This window comes from Sciurus carolinensis, chromosome 4 (assembly GCF_902686445.1).
Source record: "Sciurus carolinensis chromosome 4, mSciCar1.2, whole genome shotgun sequence".
NCBI lineage: Eukaryota > Metazoa > Chordata > Mammalia > Rodentia > Sciuridae > Sciurus > Sciurus carolinensis.
The window spans coordinates 52300950-52319711 of NC_062216.1; the positions used below are offsets into that span (position 1 = coordinate 52300950).

The 18762-nt window shown below is 37.3% G+C and overlaps 1 protein-coding gene across 1 annotated transcript in view; it reads left to right on the forward strand.

Annotated features, from left to right (window-relative positions):
- Zmat4 (zinc finger matrin-type 4) overlaps positions 1 to 18762 on the forward strand; it is a 359370-nt gene that overhangs the window by 104414 nt on the left and 236194 nt on the right. The window contains exon 3 of the mRNA XM_047551305.1: positions 16781 to 16870. Within this exon, the coding sequence (XP_047407261.1) occupies positions 16781 to 16870 (90 nt within the window). The remainder of the gene's footprint in view (positions 1 to 16780; positions 16871 to 18762) is intronic.

The following is an 18762-nucleotide window of genomic DNA, read 5'->3' on the forward strand; positions in this document are numbered from 1 at the left end:
ACTGAATTCAAAGGGCAAATGAATATGTGTTTCATGGAAGGAATGTTGAGATTTTACAAAAAATAACTAGAAAGTTGGTTCTGGCTGTTCTTTGTTTTGGTAGCAATAATTCAAACCAAATAATCCACAGTCCAGATGATTTATGCTGGTGTTTTTCAATTTATGACTGCATATCATATGCATCAAGGATTTGTAGAACAAATGAATGCATGATATGAAATTCTATGTACTATTTACTTGCTATAGTTTATGGCTATTTAACTGCTCTCATAGCTAAAATATGTCTGGAAGGATTTTTTTTTTTTTTTAGAGTTAGTTTAATCTAGTAAAAAGAAGCCAAGAATATTAATAGGCCCCCACAATTGTTAATTTCCTCCTTACTTTGGCCCAATTTCATAAATTCACTCTTGGCTGAGAGGAATAAGATTAGAAATACCAGGAATTGGATTGAAATATGACTTAACATCAACATATCACCCCTTCTTGAAGTCCAGAAGAAAGGACTGTGTAGAGGAGAACAGATGGTTGTGTTTAAGGCACTAATTTCTGCTGGATTCCTAATTCAGCAAAGAAGAAAGGAACCAGCAGCCGCAGCCTCCCCTTGGCTGCTGTTTTTTGTCATGTAAGTCAGAAACAACTGCAGTGGGCTGTCGAGGAGCTGAAGACAGCTAAACCCTCTCTCTTTTTTTTTTTCTTAAATAATAGTCATAATTTTTCCACCCTTATTCATCAGTTTTCAAAAATTTAGTGCATTTATATGGAATAGCAAATCAGTCAGCAGGTGAAAAGAAGTGGGACAGGCTCACTTGAAATCTAGTTAAGAGCAGGTGGCAGGAGGGGAAGGGCTGAGCATGGTGCTGCATAATCATGTGATGCCCATTGAGGTTCGGAGGAAGATGTGATTATTTTCCTTGGATGAGAAAATGTCCAGCCTGAATATATGATGACACTGGTTAAACACTTCTCCATCGTCTTGGACTAACTTTATATATGCATATTTATCTGTGGGCTGACTTTTGAGAAGAGACTGAATCAAAATTAGATTTTCCAGAATGATGAGGGTAAGGGAGAAATTATAGAATACTGACCATGTTTTTGAGAAAGACAAGCAGAACTGGGTTTGACAGACAGTTCTGTTTCCTTTATTATCAGTCTCAACACAGTAAGACTAATGAATATGCTATGTGTGATCAATTGAAATCAAGAGGCATTTTTTTTTTTTTGACGCCTACAGTGTATTCTGCCTTGTTAGAATGTAAGTGATTGATCTAACATTGTTTTTGTTACAAAAGGGGTTGTGTTTGGGGGCAACATGAGATCAACAGGGCGGGGGTTATTAGGCTGTAGGATTGTATTTGATGAATTGCTTAAATAAAAATAAAGGGACTAGAATGTATACTAAGCACCATAAGACACATGAGGGGTTAGAACAGGGTGAAGTCAGTGTTCTGGACTTACTAGAGAGGTTTTTGTTGTAAGGAGTAAGTCTTGGAATAGACATAGAAAGGTTGGTATAGTCAAACAAGTAAATAAGAGGCACACATGTATTCCTGGAATTGGGGCAAGAATCAACAAACAGAGGCAGGGATATGCTTTCTGTGACCTTAGAATGGAGAGGGGAAATTATCCTGTGGTACAGCATTGTAGTTAAGACTTGGGCCTCTCAATGCAGACAATCTGGATTCCAATTCTTGCTCTATCCAAACCCCTGGTTGTGCAGACTTGTAAATTAAATATTAATCTCAGATGGAGAGGGTTAAATGAAACATACTCAAAGTTCATGATACATTCTCAAAACTGATCTATGCAAATATTCTTGTTATTTATTTATTTATGCACTTTAGCACTGTATTCTGGGAAGAACTTACCTTGGACAAGGTAGCTCTTTCTAGCTGAGGTGATTCCCTACAGGTTTGACAACTGATGATTGTCTGATGACAGTAATCCCAGTAGCAGGACAACAAATTCTCCCTTGAAGCAGAATTGGCCGGTGCATCTTTGTAACTATCAAGGTGACTGACTTCTCTGTGTTCTAAGTCTCTCTGTTGATTTTGTCATTTTTCTAGATATGTATTTGCATGATTTGCAAACAATGAGTTTAGTTTCTTTTTTCTTTCTTTAGAGAGTTTATGAGAAATTCTAGCACTGTTCAGCAGCAGTAGGAATGATGATCCTGTTCTTGTTTCTTTTCTTGAAAAGAATGCAATAAGAATTTCTCCACTAAGTGTAATGGTTGTTATAGACTTTTAAAATAACCCATAAGGAAAGAAGAATATTTTTCTCTTTTCCTAGCTTACTGAATTAAAAAAAATTATAAATAGGTGCTAGATTTTTATCAAATTATTTTTCTGTATTGGTTGAGATATGATTTTTTTCTTCCTTCAGTCTATCAATGTGGTGAATAACCATTTTTTATTGTTGTGTAATGTTTGTGTTTCTCAGATAATCTGTTAATCTCATAGAATGATCTGGGTCTTGTACATCTTTTGTTGGTGATGGTAGTTGTGGTGATGGTAGCCCCTATTGTCAATCTATTTGAAATAGATTGGATTGGATATTTCACATATGTGGAGTCATATGATATGTGGTCTTTTGTGTCTAGCTTAGATCACATAGCACAAGGTTTTCAAGGTTTATCCTTGTTCTAATGTGTATCAAATACAATTTTTTTTATGACTGAATGATACTCTTTCAGGTTATACTGCATTTTGTTCATTCAGTCAACAGTTGGTGGACATACAGATTGTTTTCACATTTTAGCTATTAGCAATAATGTCACTGTAAATAATTGTGTACAAGCTTTTGTATGGACATATGCTTTTAAGTTCTCATTAGAGTCTGTCTGGAGTAGAATTTTTGGATCATATGGTACTCTATCTTTTTCAGCAACTGCCAAACTGTTTTCCAAAGTAGTCTCACTACTTCACACTCCCACCAGGAATGTATGAGATCTCAATTTCTCCACATTTGAGGACTACTTGCTATTGTCTATCTTTTTGAAAGCTATCTTGTGTGTGAAGTGGTATCCCATTGTGGCTTCTCTTGGCATTGCTTTAATGTCTAATGATGGTGAGCATTTTCTCATGAACTTATCGACCATTTGTGCATCTCTTTTGGAGAACCAACATCTCACTGCAACCCCCACCATATCTACAACTTACTCCTTGACTTCAAATTTCTACTTATATGGAGTCTCTCTTTCCATTCTGCAATAGTATTTTTGAATAAAATCCGTTTCAGTGTTTTAATGCTTATTTGGCTCTGGCTTTAAGAAAGTCCTTTGCTCATTATTTTAATTGAGATATGTGTCTTTTTATTTTTATATTGTACTAGTTTTTAATATGTTTTGAATAAAAGTAGTCCTTCAACAGACATATAATTTGCAAATATTTTCTCCCATTCTCTTGGTGTCTATTTATACTTTTCTTGCTAGTGTCCTTGAAGCACAAAAATTTTAAAATTTTTATTATGCCCATTTTGTTTCTTTTTCTTATCATGTATGCTTTTGGTGCCACTTGCCTAATCTGAGATTACAAATATTTACTTGTATATTTTCTACAAAGGGTTTTGTAGTTTTAACTAGCTACTACTTCAATGTCAATAATAAATTTTGAGTTAAGGTTTGTGTATGAAATGAGATAGGAGTACAACTTAATTCTTCACATATGGATCTTCAGTTAATACACCACCATTAGTTAAATTATCTGGATACTCTTGTCAAAAAAATCAATTAACCATAAATTTAAGACTCTATTTACAGTTTTTCCATTTTTTTCTGTTGATCTATTCTTATTTGTCTTGATTACCATAGTTTTAAGTTTTGAATTGGGAAATATGAGCTTCCCAATTTTGTTCTTTTCAGATTGTTTTTGCTAATATGAGTTCATCTGGTTTTTACAATTAGCTTATCCCAAGTATTTTTTTTTTATTTTACTTTTTTAAATGAAATTGTTTTCTTAATTTCCTTTTTGGGTTGTTCACTGTTAGTATTTTGAAATGCAACTTGTTTTTGCATATTAATCTTGTATTTTGTAACCTGAATAAACTTGTTTATTAATCATAATTTTTAATGGGTTCATTAGTGTTGTGCCATCTGAAAAGAGATAATTTTGTTTCTTTCACTGCACCCATAGTAGAATGTTGAATAGAAGTGGTGAAAAGGAACATACTTGTCTTGTTCCTTAGGAGAAAATCTTCTGACCTTTCACCATTAAACATGTTTTAGGAGGGCTGGGGATGTAGCTCAATAGTGGCAGTGCTGGTGATTGAACCCAGGGCCTTGTGCTGGTGGGTCAAGCACTCTACCAACTGAGCTATACCCCAGCCCCAAGACCCTAAGTTCAGTTCTCAGCACCATATGTATACAAAATGCTGTTAGGAAAAAATATTCTGTTAGTATTTTTCTCTGACCTTATTAGATTGAAGAACTTCACTTACCTTCCTAGTTCTTGAGAGTTTTTCTCATCAGAGGATGTCAAATATTGTTCAGAGCTATTTTTAACCATATTTAGATGATCATGGAATTTTTTTTTGTCTTTCATTGTATTAATGTGGTATATTACATTCATGGATTTTCATCTATTAAATCAATAAACCTCACTTGATCATGATATATGTTTATTTTATGATTTCATGTTTTTGTTCCATATTGGTATAGCTATTCAATTCTTAAAATATAATTATCTTCCTTCTTTAAAATTTTTGGTTCATATATTCAATGTTTTTGCTCTACTTGGTTTCGTGCCTGCTGCCTGTGAGAATATTGGTGTTCCAGATGAAGACAGGATCCAAAAGGGGATTAGATTTAGGAGGGGAGATGATGAGTTCTCTTTGGAAGTGTTGAGGGGCTATGTTCTGAGGGCTGTTAGGAAGAGGCAAATGAAAGTGTGTGTGGGTGGGAAAGAGAAGATCCTAAGAAATGAAAATTGGCAGCCTAAGAGTTTGAAAGCTGGAAGGCATTAAGTGGTGCCCCTGCCAAAACCTGGCATCTTTCAAGCTCTGTGCTTTCCACCTTCTCTTTGCAGGTCCCTGGGAGCCTGGCCTTGACACAGGTTCTTCCTGATTTTGCCTCTTGCACTGAAGTGCCATCCAGCTGAAGCTCGGAGATAGCTCTCAGTCTGTTTTCTTTCCCTGCCAATCTGGGCTTGGCAGCCATAGAAAGGAGGGGAAATGGGAGGGTTAGAAAGGGTGGAAAGTCAAATCATGGTTTATAAAAATCCACTTTCCTAGGAACTGAAAGGGAGCTGGTGAAAACCTAATTCCCAGACCTCCACCCTAGTAAATGTCATTATTAGATCTGAAACCTTCCTTTTTGAAACTCCCTGTGATGCTGAATCATGTGCTACAGGGACCAAACTTTCAGGAAGAATGGGAAGAACTTCTTCAGGTGTGACCTGCCTTTAGAGGGTTAAGTGATAAAGTGGGGCCTGGGAATCTCTGCATTTGCCCCTCAATCCTCCCCAAGAGAGTGTGCTTGCCCCTCACTCCATGGAAATACACATTTTTGTCTGTGTTTCTCTCTCATCCTTCTAGTTGAGGGATAAGAGTGACATAGAGACTCAGTACATTTCAGAGAGGGGGATATTGCTTGAGTAAAATCATCTTCTGCTCAACCACCTGTCTAGAGAAGATGGATTATTTCAGAAATTCCCTATTTTTCTTTAATCATGCGATCAGTTGAAAGCAACCTGCAAACAGAGTAAAATCTGGGACTTGAGTAGGCAAATAGATAAATTGAAAAGCAGGTGGCAATTGAGCTGCCGGTGATAACAGAGCTGCAGCTGTCGGTGTGTGCAGGTTTCCCCTTAAGGTCTGTAAAATAGTATTAAAACAAACATCACTGGAAAAATAAAACATGCTTCTGAATACTTAACTCTGTTTGGGGATGCTGTAGCATGCGATTCAAAAGAAAAAAATTGTTTCCCCAACATTAGGTGAAACAAAGTTACTAACCTAATTTCCTACTAGGCATCATCGCTAAAACCTATGATTTCAGAATTGGTGTGCAGTGATGGCCATGCCTGCCACATTTCAGTTAGGTAATTTTATGTGCAAAAAACTTGCTGAAATCTACATGTGTTAAAGTGTATGTGGGGTGGAGGGGCAAAACAGAGTCGAGATGGATATGCTTTTTGTCTATATTATTTTGCACTGACTCAGAAATGTTCTTCATAAAATTTTCTGATCACTTTTTTTTATTAAAAATGTTTTCTATAACCTGAAGTATTTTTTTCAATCAACTTGGATATAAATTCTTTGAAAATAAAATTATATTTCAAGGAACATTTAAAAATGTAATTTGCTGAGAGATGGAGAATCCTTTTGTTAAGCAATTTTTTTTTTCCTTGCATACTGGGGATTGAACCCAGGGGTGTTTTACAACTGAACTATACCCCGGACCTTTTTATTTTATTTTATTTTGAGATAGGGTCTTGTTAAGTTGCTTAGGGCCTTGCTTAGTTGCCGTGACTGACCTCAAACTTGAGATTCCTCCTTCTTCAACCTCTTGAGTTGCTGGGATTGCAGGCATGTGCCACCACACCTGGCTAATTATTTTATCAGTTCACATTAAAAAAAAAAAAAACTTGCTTTGTTTAAAGTAGGGCCCAGTTATGTTCTGTAATCTGATTTACCTGGTCTCTTGAACAGTTAATGGGTATTTATAGAGGAACTGCTCTATGCAGAATGTTTAAAAGTGCATTGTGGGGATAGATCAGGACTATAAAAATAATAGGAGATGGAGGATTCAGTTTTAGAACAGAGTTCAATTTGGGAATAATTATATGCCAAGGATTATAAAATAATAAGGTAAAGTATTTAATGAGAAACTGTTATGCAGAATAAAGAGGGATCAGAGCAGAATGGGGCAGCACAGGTGAACCCAGTTGCTGCTGACCTCATTATGGTTGCTGGTGTGATTGTCCCACCTTACCCAGCTCATCATCCATCTCACAAGAACAGAGACTCTTATTACCTTGTTTTCTTTCTCCAACTAAATTTCACTCCAAACAAATAGGAGATGATTGCAGTAATGTTTGCCGGTGGCATTGTTGGGGTTAATCTTGGAAGACTTCACACAGTGGTATCTTTATAAAGTGCTAAAATTTTTCTTAGTCCAGCTGTGAACTTCATAGGAGAAACCAAGAGACCTTGGGAAATTACAGCCTAGGATTGGCTCATGTTGTTTAAGCTTTCACATTTCAGGAGGATTTGATAGCTTTGTTACTTCAAATTGCTCAGTGTTCTCTGACTTTAATCACTGATCTCACTGCCTTCTTTCCCCCCTCATCTCTAATGTTAACTTCTTGACAAGGGACTTATGGAGGAATTGCACTTTTGTTTTTTTTCTAAAACAGAAAAAAAAAAAAAAAAGGACGAGATGAGCCCATGTTCTTTTATTTCTCATGTGACTGCTTAAAATGCATAGACATCATGGAGACATATTTAGCTCTGTACTCACACCACAGAAAAACTCTTCCTCCACGCTTTGGTGGTAATTTAATTTTTTGAGTTGCAAGACTTTGATTTAAAATTGTAATGCATTGATGTAGTCACTTGTGTAGGCAGACAGCAATATAGATTTTGTACAAACATGTTTACAAAATCATGGTAAAGCTTACCCCACCATACTTGTTTTCTCCAACAAAATTTATTTTTTTCCTAATAAACTACTCATTGAAGATAAGATTTTTCTCATTTTAAATGATCTTTTAAAAATATTTGAGAAAAACAAAGTGATCTAATTCTAGAAACTTTGAGACTATTCTTTCTGCTTTGGAAAAATGACCTGATTACTGTGTGCAAGAGACTCCAAGAGAACATCTAGTTTAGATGGATGGCATATGTATTTGTCAGCACCGGCTGTCAAAATGAGATACCACAAACTGGGGGCTTAGATAACATTTATTTCCTTACAGTTCTGGAGGCTAGAAGTCCAAGGTCAGGTGCCAGTTGGTTGCTTTCTGGTGAGGGCTCTTCCCTGGCTTGTAGATGGCTGCTTTCTTGTCCTGTCCTCACATGGCCTTTCTGCCTTTGGGCACAAGGAAGGAGGTAGAGGGATGGAGAGAGTGAGGGAATAAGGGGGGTGGGGCAGGGAGAGATTGAGTGTTTCTTTCCCTTTTTATAAAAACACCAATCCTGTTGGACCCTTATGGAGCTTATTTAACCTTAATAACATCCTTAAAGACCCCTTCTACAAATACAGTCACATTGGGGATTAGGGTTTTGACACAGGAACTTTGAGGGACTCTATTTGGTCCATAATAGCACAACTGCTGGGATGGTATAATTAAAAACTAAGAGATGCTGGGGTTATGGCTCAGCAGTAGAGTGTCCCCCTAGCATGCGCAAGGCCCTGGGTTCAATCCTCAGCACCACATAAAAATAAAATAAAGGTATTGTGTCTACCTACAACCAAAAGAAAATAAAAATAAAAATAAAGAAAACCCCCAAAACTAAGAGACACATGACCCTTGACCACAGCAGCCTATGTGTCTGAGCACAAGTTTAGGTAGACTTCTCCACAGTGGAGGAATTAATTCTGCTTTGTCCAAAATCTCTCTTCCTCCACAGGCTAGCTCCATAGGTGCCCTGGTATCTGCAGCAATGGATCTGCCACCCTGAATCTCCATTTTTTGCACCAGTTGCAACAATTCCTCCATTTCTCCAGAGCTTTCGCTTCTAATACAGTCTTCATCAGTTCACCTGCAGTGAGGTTTTCCTCCAATGTGCACACTCTGCAAAGTGCCTGCAGGTATTGTTGCTTAGGACTCTGGACTGCAGGCTCCCTGCTTCTCTCTGACCAGCACTGCAGCAGTCAGTGTAGCAATGGAAACAGTAGGATGATGGTCTTGATTTCATTTTTAGAATGCAAGGGAATCTGCACAATGATGACTTCAAATGCACACAGTACTTTCATGCACTTGTCTTCATGGGGCGTCTTGGGCTCTTCTGGGATTGCCCTTTACTTTCATCCCGTGCTCAGTCACCCTCTGGACAGATTCTTACTGAGCACTGGCTATGTGTAAGTCGTTGCGATAGCTTATGGGGATATGGTAATGACCTAAACAGATATGATCCCTGTTCTCTGAGAATTTATAAATTGTGGAATGTTAAACATTTTTTTTTTGGTCTTTCTGAAACTAACATTTCTCATCTTAAGGTAAGGATTATTAGAAGGAAAAATTGTCACTGTTGGAAAGAATCTTTAAGATTGTTATTTTCCCTTTGATTACTGAAATGATCTATCTCTTAAAAATTCAGAAAATTCAAACTGGTATATATAAAATTAAAAATCACTCATAATCCACATAGGCAATATTAACCCTTTTATGCCTTGACTTTTGCTGTTATGTAGGCATACATCCAGATAAGTACATACACACATATATTTTTGTTAAAAAATTGGTGCCTTTATATTCTGATTTGAAATTGCATTTTTTCTTAATATTAATTCAGATAAAGGAAGACTTTTTATTTTTTGGCAGTGCTAGGGATGGAACCCAGGACCTTGCACATGCTAGGCAAGTGCTTCACCACTGAGCTACAGCCCCAACCCAGTGTGATAACTGATAAAACACCCAGAGGATTGACAAAGCCTCTTCACAAAACATTTGCTATTATAAGCAGAAGTAATTTTCATGTCATTGAATAACATTCTGCCTGCTAATGGCTGCTTGGTAATCTATCATAGAGATACATCATACTATTTATCCCTCTTGTTTCAAACATATAACTATTTTTCCATTTTCATTATTATAAATCAATGGAAATGCATGTTTCTAATTGCTCCCTTGAAATAAATTCATAGATATAGAATTATTAGATAATGTAAATGCCTTTTGAATATATTTTGCAAAATTTTCATCCAGGAAGCTAGTGTCAACTTACATGGCTGTTAGTTCTCTACAGAAGAGTAGTTTTCCTGCATCTTCACTGAGATAGATATGCATATTTTGTAAATCCTTGCTGATTTCATGGGTGAAAATTTATGTTTCTTTAATTAAAAATTGTAAGCATTTGATGAACTTCTTTGTAGGTGTCCTTTAGCTATTTGGGTGCCTACAAGTCTTATTTATAGTTTTTAAAATTTTTATATTATTTTTTCTGTATAAGTTTGTGACAGTGTTATATCTCAAAGGTATTCAACAAATTTTTTTACATGTTGCAAAGATTTTTCCTACTTTGTTGGGTGCCTTTTATATACATTATTTCAGGTTTAAAATATCCACTTTTTACAGTCTACTTATCAATTCTGCTTCTTTTGCTTTATTGTTTAGAAACTTTCCAATTCCAAGGTTTGATACATTTTCCTAATTTTTTTGGTCTAGTTATTGGATCTATTTGGGGACATTTTTTGGTGAGGGTGGTTATTGGGATTATTTTTTATTGCTAAATTGCTTAAGGTCTTGCTAAGTTACTTAGGCTGGCTTTGAATTTGTGATACTCTTGCCTCAGCCTCTTGAGTCACTGGGATTATAGTCAGACATCCTCACACCAGCTTATTTGGGGACTCTCAATTCTATTTCATTTGTTTGCTAATTTATTCTGCCAATAACACCATAATATCTGTCTTCTGGTTTTTCATGTATTAGTTCTAGTTTCATTTTTTTCCTTACTTCTTTATTCTGTCCTCTGCATTCTAAAAATTGTCTCTGTCTTGACTGCTACACAGATCTGTAGTATTGATTCTGGTCTTGAACTGCAGTGAAAGACCTTCAGTAGATGTATGATATTTTTTTATTTTATTTTTAAAAATTTTTATTTATTTTATGTTTTACAGACTGCATTTAGGTATTTTTAATTTCCTTACTTTTCTGAGTTCAAACAGCTCACCACACAGCTCCTCCTCTGGCAACCGCCTGTGGCTCTGATGCAGTCACTCCTAGACCAAGCGACCCGCCGTGCTCCTCCTCTTTCTCCGGGCAGCCCCCCGGTGTTCAGAAGTGGTCATTCTGAGTCCACACAGCTCGCCACACAGCTCCTCCTCAGGCAGCCACCCGGAGCCCCAGTGGTTGCTCCAAGTCCAAGCGCTGTGCTGAGCCGCCTCCTCTACGATGATCCCAGTTGTCCCATTTGCTTACTTTTGTTAACTCAGTAGACAGTATCATATCATCTCAATCAATCATCTCATTTTTTAAAAGACCCTCATTAATCATCTCATTGTTTAGCTTTTACCCTCAGTTCATGTTTTCCTGAATTAAATGATACAAAAAATGCACCACTTACAATTACTTCTGCTTATAATAGCAAATGTTTTGTGAAGAGGCTTTGTCAATTCTCTGGGTGTTTTTCCGGTTATCACACTGGGTTGGGGCTGTAGCTCAGTGGTGAAGCACTTGCCTAGCATGTGCAAGGTCCTGGGTTCCATCCCTAGCACTGCCAAAAAATAAAAAGTCTTCCTTTATCTGAAGCGACTTCTTAAATAAGTGCCACACATTCCTGGTAGAATAGAAGTTTACTATGGCTTGCCACATGTCCTTGCTTCATGGAGATTGGCCTTGCATCCTTTCATAGTTCATCTGATTCCTTTTTAGGATCTTCTGGTCCAGTTCCAACTCCAGGACTGGATTACAGAACATTAATCCAGCACCTCCAGTAGGAGGCCAGCAACCTAGGCCTTGGGAAGTTCCAGCAGAGAAATTGTATCTTTCTCTGTTGGTGAAACCTTCCTCCAGGGACTAGTTTTCTCTTCCCAGTTTTTTCGTTAGCCTATCTTTCATACTACGTGCAGGAAGTTTCTGTATCCAGAATCCTTCTAGTGGTAACAAGGGATGATGCATCAGCAGGGAAAGATTCCCCCTCAGTAGAAGAATATAACACTTGAATTTTTTCTCTTTGGTTCGTCTGCATTTAAATGTGACTTCTTAATACAGCTGTGCTACAGCTTTTCCAGGGCTTATGTCCAGAGACTTCAATAATGGAATCTTAAGGGAGATCTGCAGAAATCCTCTCCTTCCATCCCATGAGAGGGAGCTCCTTTCTAAGTCAGCCAGTCATTCTCTGGACCACCCAGTGCATTAAGCCCTTGGTACTTTTTGTCCTTCTCCTAATTGTCTCCTCTTTGCCCTGAATGTGTAGAAATACCTCAAAGTGGTGGCCTGTGAAAATCACTCTTCTATAATTATCAGTCTGCTCCAGGTTTTCCCTTTTTCTTGAAGTCCTTGGCTTATTTTAGCTGGTTTCTGGAAGAGGTATAATTAGATGCCTATGATGAAATAAGATGGTGGAAGACTTATCTAGGAAATCAGGAATGGATCGTAAAGCTTATTTGAGATAACACCTCTCCTGCCAGCCTCACAACTGTGATTTAAGGATGAAACGAGATGATAAATGTGAAAGGACTTTGAAGACTGCTTGAAGCATTATGCAAATATAAACTTGCTTTGTTATCTCTACATTTTATAATACCAGAAATCAGTAGCCTTGTTGGAAGCAAATTTGAGTTGTGAAATTTTTTTTAAGGAATGTGTGATAATGGAAGATGGTTATTTAGGTGAAGCACAAAGCCATTCTATTTTTATGTGTTTCGCCCCCTTCTTTCACAGAAATACATCTGAAATAGAGGTTTGTCTTGTTCTTTATCCCCCCAAAGAGAAGGCTGGCCTGAATTTCTACTTTAGACAATTCCTTTGAGTGCCAAGAGATTGTTTCAACAAAAAGAAACTAATCTTCAAATAGGTCTGACCCTGTGCAATGCCTATGATGGGGGCAAAGGGTTTAATTAAAATGGAGGAGTTGGTGATTTCTGGCCTATCTGGGAAGCTTAAAGTTGATGTGGTTTGAGTGAAAGTAATGACTTTTGCTTAAAATGCAAATATTAACGCAGGAAACAGTCTGGGATGGACTCTCTGTGCAATTGGAAGAGATTGTTATTTCTTTTTCATGTTTCTCCCTTAAAGTAATGTTCCCTTTCCTCTCTTGAAACTTTGTAATTAATACATTTAACATGTGGAGTACTTTTTTTCTCCTCAAATTTCCCTTTATGTGGTATTTGTTTGTCTTTTTGAACTTTTGAAAGCAGTGCAAATTTTAAGTATTAATCAATCTTTGAAAAAGTAATAGGATTTGTTAATTTTTCTTGTCTGTTTGAATGACACAGAGTCTGCTTCGAATGCATGTTTTCCTCCAGTCTTTCTGTGCGTAGTCTGGGATTGCAGTGGCTTCTGTGTCCTGGTGTGTCTATACATGCTCAGAAGCTGAAAGTGACCACATGGTGAAAGCACAGATATTTACCATGGCATTTGTGGGTACCAAACTAAAGTTTTAAAGTTTTAAATTAAATATACTGTCCTTGGGTTATGAAGGCTCATCTAATACCAACTATTGCAATGAGAAAAATATGCATTTTGATTGTTAATAAGCTATTAACAAGAATAGATGGAAATGTCGTCAATTATGCCAGTACATATTAAAAGCATTCCAGATCAGTGATGCTTTTTATTAATTATAATAATTCCGAGAAAAAGTATACTTAATGTGAAATTATCATGACTTGAGCATTGTAAAGGTATCATTATTATGCTTATATTACAGGCAAATTTGTTACAGAAATAAAAAATGAAAACCATACTCCCTCTAACCTAATAAATCTTTTTTTCTTTTCCACTTCTTCTTGATGTATTTACAGAGTCATACATAATTATAATCCTAATATATGCGGAATATGAGTTTAGCATTTTTTATTTAACATTCATTATGTAGAAAGCATTGCTTTCCATCTCTCTGCTTACCATAAGGGCATTCCATGGTTGCTTTAATATGTCTCTTATTCAACATGCAGCTGCCCACTGCCCCCCCCCCCTAATTTTTTTTTCTTCAGGTTTAGGTAATGCTACAGTGAACATATTTGCTCCAATTTAATTTTAGCTTTCTTTTTGTGGGGATGTTTTGTTTGTTTTTTTATTTTTTTTAGAATAAATTGAAAGTAGTGAGATTATAGTGCCAAATTTTAAGGAATTTCTGGTAGGCAAGGGGTTGAGAAGAGCCAGTTGGAGGCAGACATTGGAAGTGACTTGGAGAGTCTTCTAGGGAAGATGTGATGCCAAAAGAAGGGAGTGGACTCATAGCAGTGCTGCAGGCTCATGTTGACAGCCCCACACTGGAGGCAGGGTAAGCTATAGTATGCTCAAGAACAATCTGCTGGGAACCTCTTTCCCTTTGTCAATCATAACAATTTGGAAGCAGCTTTGGATTTGGATCAATCTACCTGGGAAGGTGACTCCTAACTCTCAGCACTGAGCAGTGGGCTGTCCACAGGATTTATACTTCCTACTGGAGTTAGGGTTGGCTTCTAGACAGAGAAGGCATTGCATTTGGCTCAGGCAACCTGGAAGAAGAAATGAGGGGGAAAAAAGATGCCAGAGCAAAGGGCATGCTCTATAAAATGAACAAGGATGCCTCTGTCATCACTGTAGAGTTAGGTGGTATTTACCAAAGTTCTATTGCTCTTCATCCATAACCTGAGGCAAGGTTGCCACCTGTATTGTGGTCTGACCATCTTCACCAACATCAGAGTGGAGGAGCTAAAGGATTAAAACGGTCCCCAAATAATTGAGATTGCTCAGAAGCCTCAAATTCCAACCTCTTTCATCACTAATGGCTTCACAGAAGAGCATGTCATTTATTTGTCTTTTCTTTTCAGCTAATGGGCTTTTAACATGTTTTTTTCAAACTGGAATTAAGTAACTCAGTGACTTTGCCTTTGCTGGAAAGTCTCTTGAAAAGAAAGGGAATACTTAGAAAAGTGAAAAATACCAGGCACAAAACAGGCAGCATTATGAGATTTCCAATTTTGCCATAATTTTGTTCTCTGGAAATCCAAGGCTTTAAGTAGATTGATGATACAGGAATTGCAATGAGAAGTTTTTCGGTGCTAACAAATGCAAAATTGAAAACCTACTTGGGCCACGTTTGAGCTCACACACTTACCACTTTATCTTTTCGCCAATTACCATCTGCATGCACTTTTCTACCAGCCCAGACTCTGTGTCCATGTTCAGCAATTTGCAGGTTTTTAAATGTGTCTTTTCATTCTTTTGAATGCAGAAGCATTTCTAATATTACTATTACCTCCAAAAAGTCTGACGAAATGGTAGAAAACACAGATTTTAGTAATCAGCATGTTCATTTGAAAAACAAAAAACTAGTCTACACCATGTCAGTCTCAAAACAAGCAGAAGTTGAGCAATAATATTGAATCATCTGACATCCATCCACACAGATCTATTTCTCTGCTACCAATTTTTCAGTTAAAAAAGAAGGTCTCCAGATAATCTAAATTAAAACCTACTTTGGAACATTGAAACAGCCACAAATGTTGACAATATATTTGAAATCACACTTTAGTACTTTTATACATCTTTAAAAACTTCTCATTCGATTAGCACTTTTAAACCCATTTAAAGGCCTTAAAAGTGTCCAGGGACTGTTTAGAGAAGCCTTCTTGCTTTAGGCAGAATAAAGGAATTAAAAAAGTGATGAATGAGGAAAGCCAGGCACAAAGGATTTACAATGTATCTTGTAAACAAGATGCAACTTGCTGTGTGTTCTCTAAAAATCACTCTGCCTTTGTGGCTAATCCATAAAAGTAAACCATCATGCCAGAGATTGGCTAGAACTCAACTGTAAATAAAGGCAAAGTGGAACAAAGACCTTGAAAAAAAGAACATAATCTCCAAATAAAGAAAGGGAAAGGGGATTGATATTAGCTAGAAATGGATTCAATGTTTGGAATTGATGTAGTCAATAGTAAGAAATGATTAGCATTATGCAAATCACAATTTTTCATATGCACTGTCTCATTTGATTCTCACAGCAACTGTAAAAATATTATTTTATTCATTTTGTACCTGGACAAAGCCTCTTTGGATTATAAATACTTTCCAATCAATGACTAGTCCAGCATCACACAGCAAGAAAGTGGTAGAGCTGAAACTGGGATTCTGAACTTCCAGAGTACTTTCTTATTGCTCTTTAACTCTGCCATCCTGCCTCAGAGAGAACTTGCAAGTGAGAACTGCAGCATTCTTCAAAATGATGAAAAGTGGGCTTTCAGTTAAGCAAAGGATAGAGGAAGGGTGAAACTGAACAGGGATTAGTTTCTCTGTGATGACCTTAGACCAGTTAGCACAGCCAGAAATCCACAATCCCATGGATCCCTGAGAGGTGGGCTTTCATTTGTTCACTTACTTCTTCTCACTCCCAGGAAACTTGGACTCCGATCAGTTCCTAGACATGCATACAATATCATTTGTTTGCTCATGATACCAGGTTTCAGAGAGTTACTCTTGATAGCTGGTTAACGAGATGAGACTCTGGTTTGGAAGAACCAGAAGAAAGGGCTTTTGGAGATGTGGGCCTTGCTGTGCCTACCAGGCACTCATGGAGGCCACTGCCTGGATCCCTTAGGGCAGGACAGCCAGAGTGAGTGAGAAAATCCCCTTGCCTCTTTTCATCACAATTAATCCTTGTATTGTTTCTTCTGCTTACATGTTTTACTTTCCAAGAAAATTAAATACATTATTCACTTTAGGCTAAACAATATCAATGCTTTTTCCTTTTCTTCCTTAGTGTGTTTTTAGTTATCCTGAAATGCTATTTGTTTTACGACTTCAGGCGAGTCACTTAATCTATCTGAAACTGTATCCCGCATAACTCAGGAGAGCAGGCGGAAGTCTTCTCTACTGAAAGTACCTCTTTGCATTTGTGGTCACTGGCTATGTTTCAAAGGATTTAAAATTCCTTCTCTTTTACAATATCTCTTTCTGCTTTTACTTGCCAGAGTCGAAAACATGCAAGCAAAGTCAGACTGTATTATATGCTTCACCCCAGGGATGGTGGATGTCCAGCCAAGAGGCTCCGATCAGAAAATGTGAGTATCTGGTACCACTTGATATCCTCAGATGATTTGTTCTGTTTGCTAAGAACTTCGCAGGTAATTGGAATTATAGTCATATCCAGTTTAGTAGCAAAGCTAAGTAGAAATATTTCTTATTAAATATTACAGAAAATAATGCACATAAGCCAGTCTTGTTTGTTTGTTTTTGCTTTCCTGCAAGAACTTACCAATTTTGGAGGACTTTTTGATGACATTGCACTAAGATCACATAGAGGGAAAATGTGCAGAGGTCCTGGGACAGAGCAAGGCTGGGTGATTGGAGACAGGGCATTGAAGTTCAAAGTGTTAGGAAAACAAGACCTAAGGGGCAAACCTGTCAGAAATATTAGATGCTTTGCTTTTTACATGTTTTGTTTTCCCTCTGCTATGTAGAACAGAATGTCAGTTTGTTAATTTATAATGAAGACTGTACATATCTTGCAAATAAAATACTCAGGCTTTGACAAATGACAATTAAAAGTTGCTTTGAGGGTATAAAGTCAGAGCAAAGGGTTTATTTCAGCGAGGCTAAGGCAAAGACTGATGAAATAAACATTCCTTCCTCCCAGGGGTTATTTTTCCTAATGAGTGGAATATTCATATGTACCAGCTGCAGAGGCCCTTCATGATAAACACTGTGGATTAAACACAGAAATTCCTTACTCTTTGAGTGTGGAGGAGGCTGCAGGCAAAGAACTGTTATCCCTTGCTATCAATTGCACTTGTGATCCTGTTTCATAGATGTGTGTCCTCTTTTCCCATTAAGAATTAACATAGGATCATTGAAGAAAGTTTACAAAACATGGACTTGAGGATTTCTGAGGGGAGAAAATACAAAAGGGGAAGCAAGAGAATTGCATGTGACCAAAGGTCAGGAGAAGAACACCAGGGCTAGTGTTTTTAACGAATTCCAAGCACGCCTCTCAGCATCACAAAATGAGCTGTTCATACACAGACTCATCTGGAACACTGCTGAAGCTGCCTTTAGTTCAGGGTGAAATGGCATTTAGAGCTCATTGGAGGCAAAAGATGTCATGAAAACTCCTCAGCTGCTGAGTTAGGACTGACTCTCCCTCACTCGTAGCTTGAGCACCTTGGGCAAATAATTGATCCTTGGAGCTTTTAGTTTTCTCAGTCAGGCTATAATAATCATACTTTCCTCAATGGGCTTTTGTGTCTTTTAAATGAAATCATAAATGGGAGGTGCACTGTGCAATGAAGAAACAGATAAATAATACACAGACTTTCCTTAAAGAAATTCAGGAGATTAACATTGTATCAAAAAGTAGCTATGATCCCACAATGTAAGTGCTAATTAATAGTCAGCACAAAGAACCATGGAGACAAAAGGCAAGTGAACAATCATGTTAAGAGGGTAGTGTGAGGGTGTATCTTGGTGGTATGTGCTTACCTACCATGTGCTAGGTCTTGAGTTCAATCCCCAACACTGCAATATTGAAGAATTGATATTTGCTGCCATCCTTGAGTGTGAATGGGTTTTACCAGCTGGAGAAGGGTGGCAGGGGTGAGGAGGAAAACCTCCTGATTTCTCTGATGTATTTCTACACACACACACACATACACACACACACATACCAAACAACAACAACAACAAGAACTTGATAAGCTATAGGAGAGTTAGAATACACCAGCTTTCCTGTAATCTCAGAATCCTGTTTCTATGGTAGGATCATGTCTTGTGTTAGATGAGGATCTATCAGTGGGTAGAAAAATTTAGTTTTTTCTTCCTCAAAATTATCCAGCAATGGCACCTGGATTGTGTCATTCAATAACTAATTAGTGTCTAATTGTAATGTTCAGCAAACTATGTGGTTCTGGGCTACTTGACAATCATCTGTTTAGACAGGTTACTTTCTGACTACTCA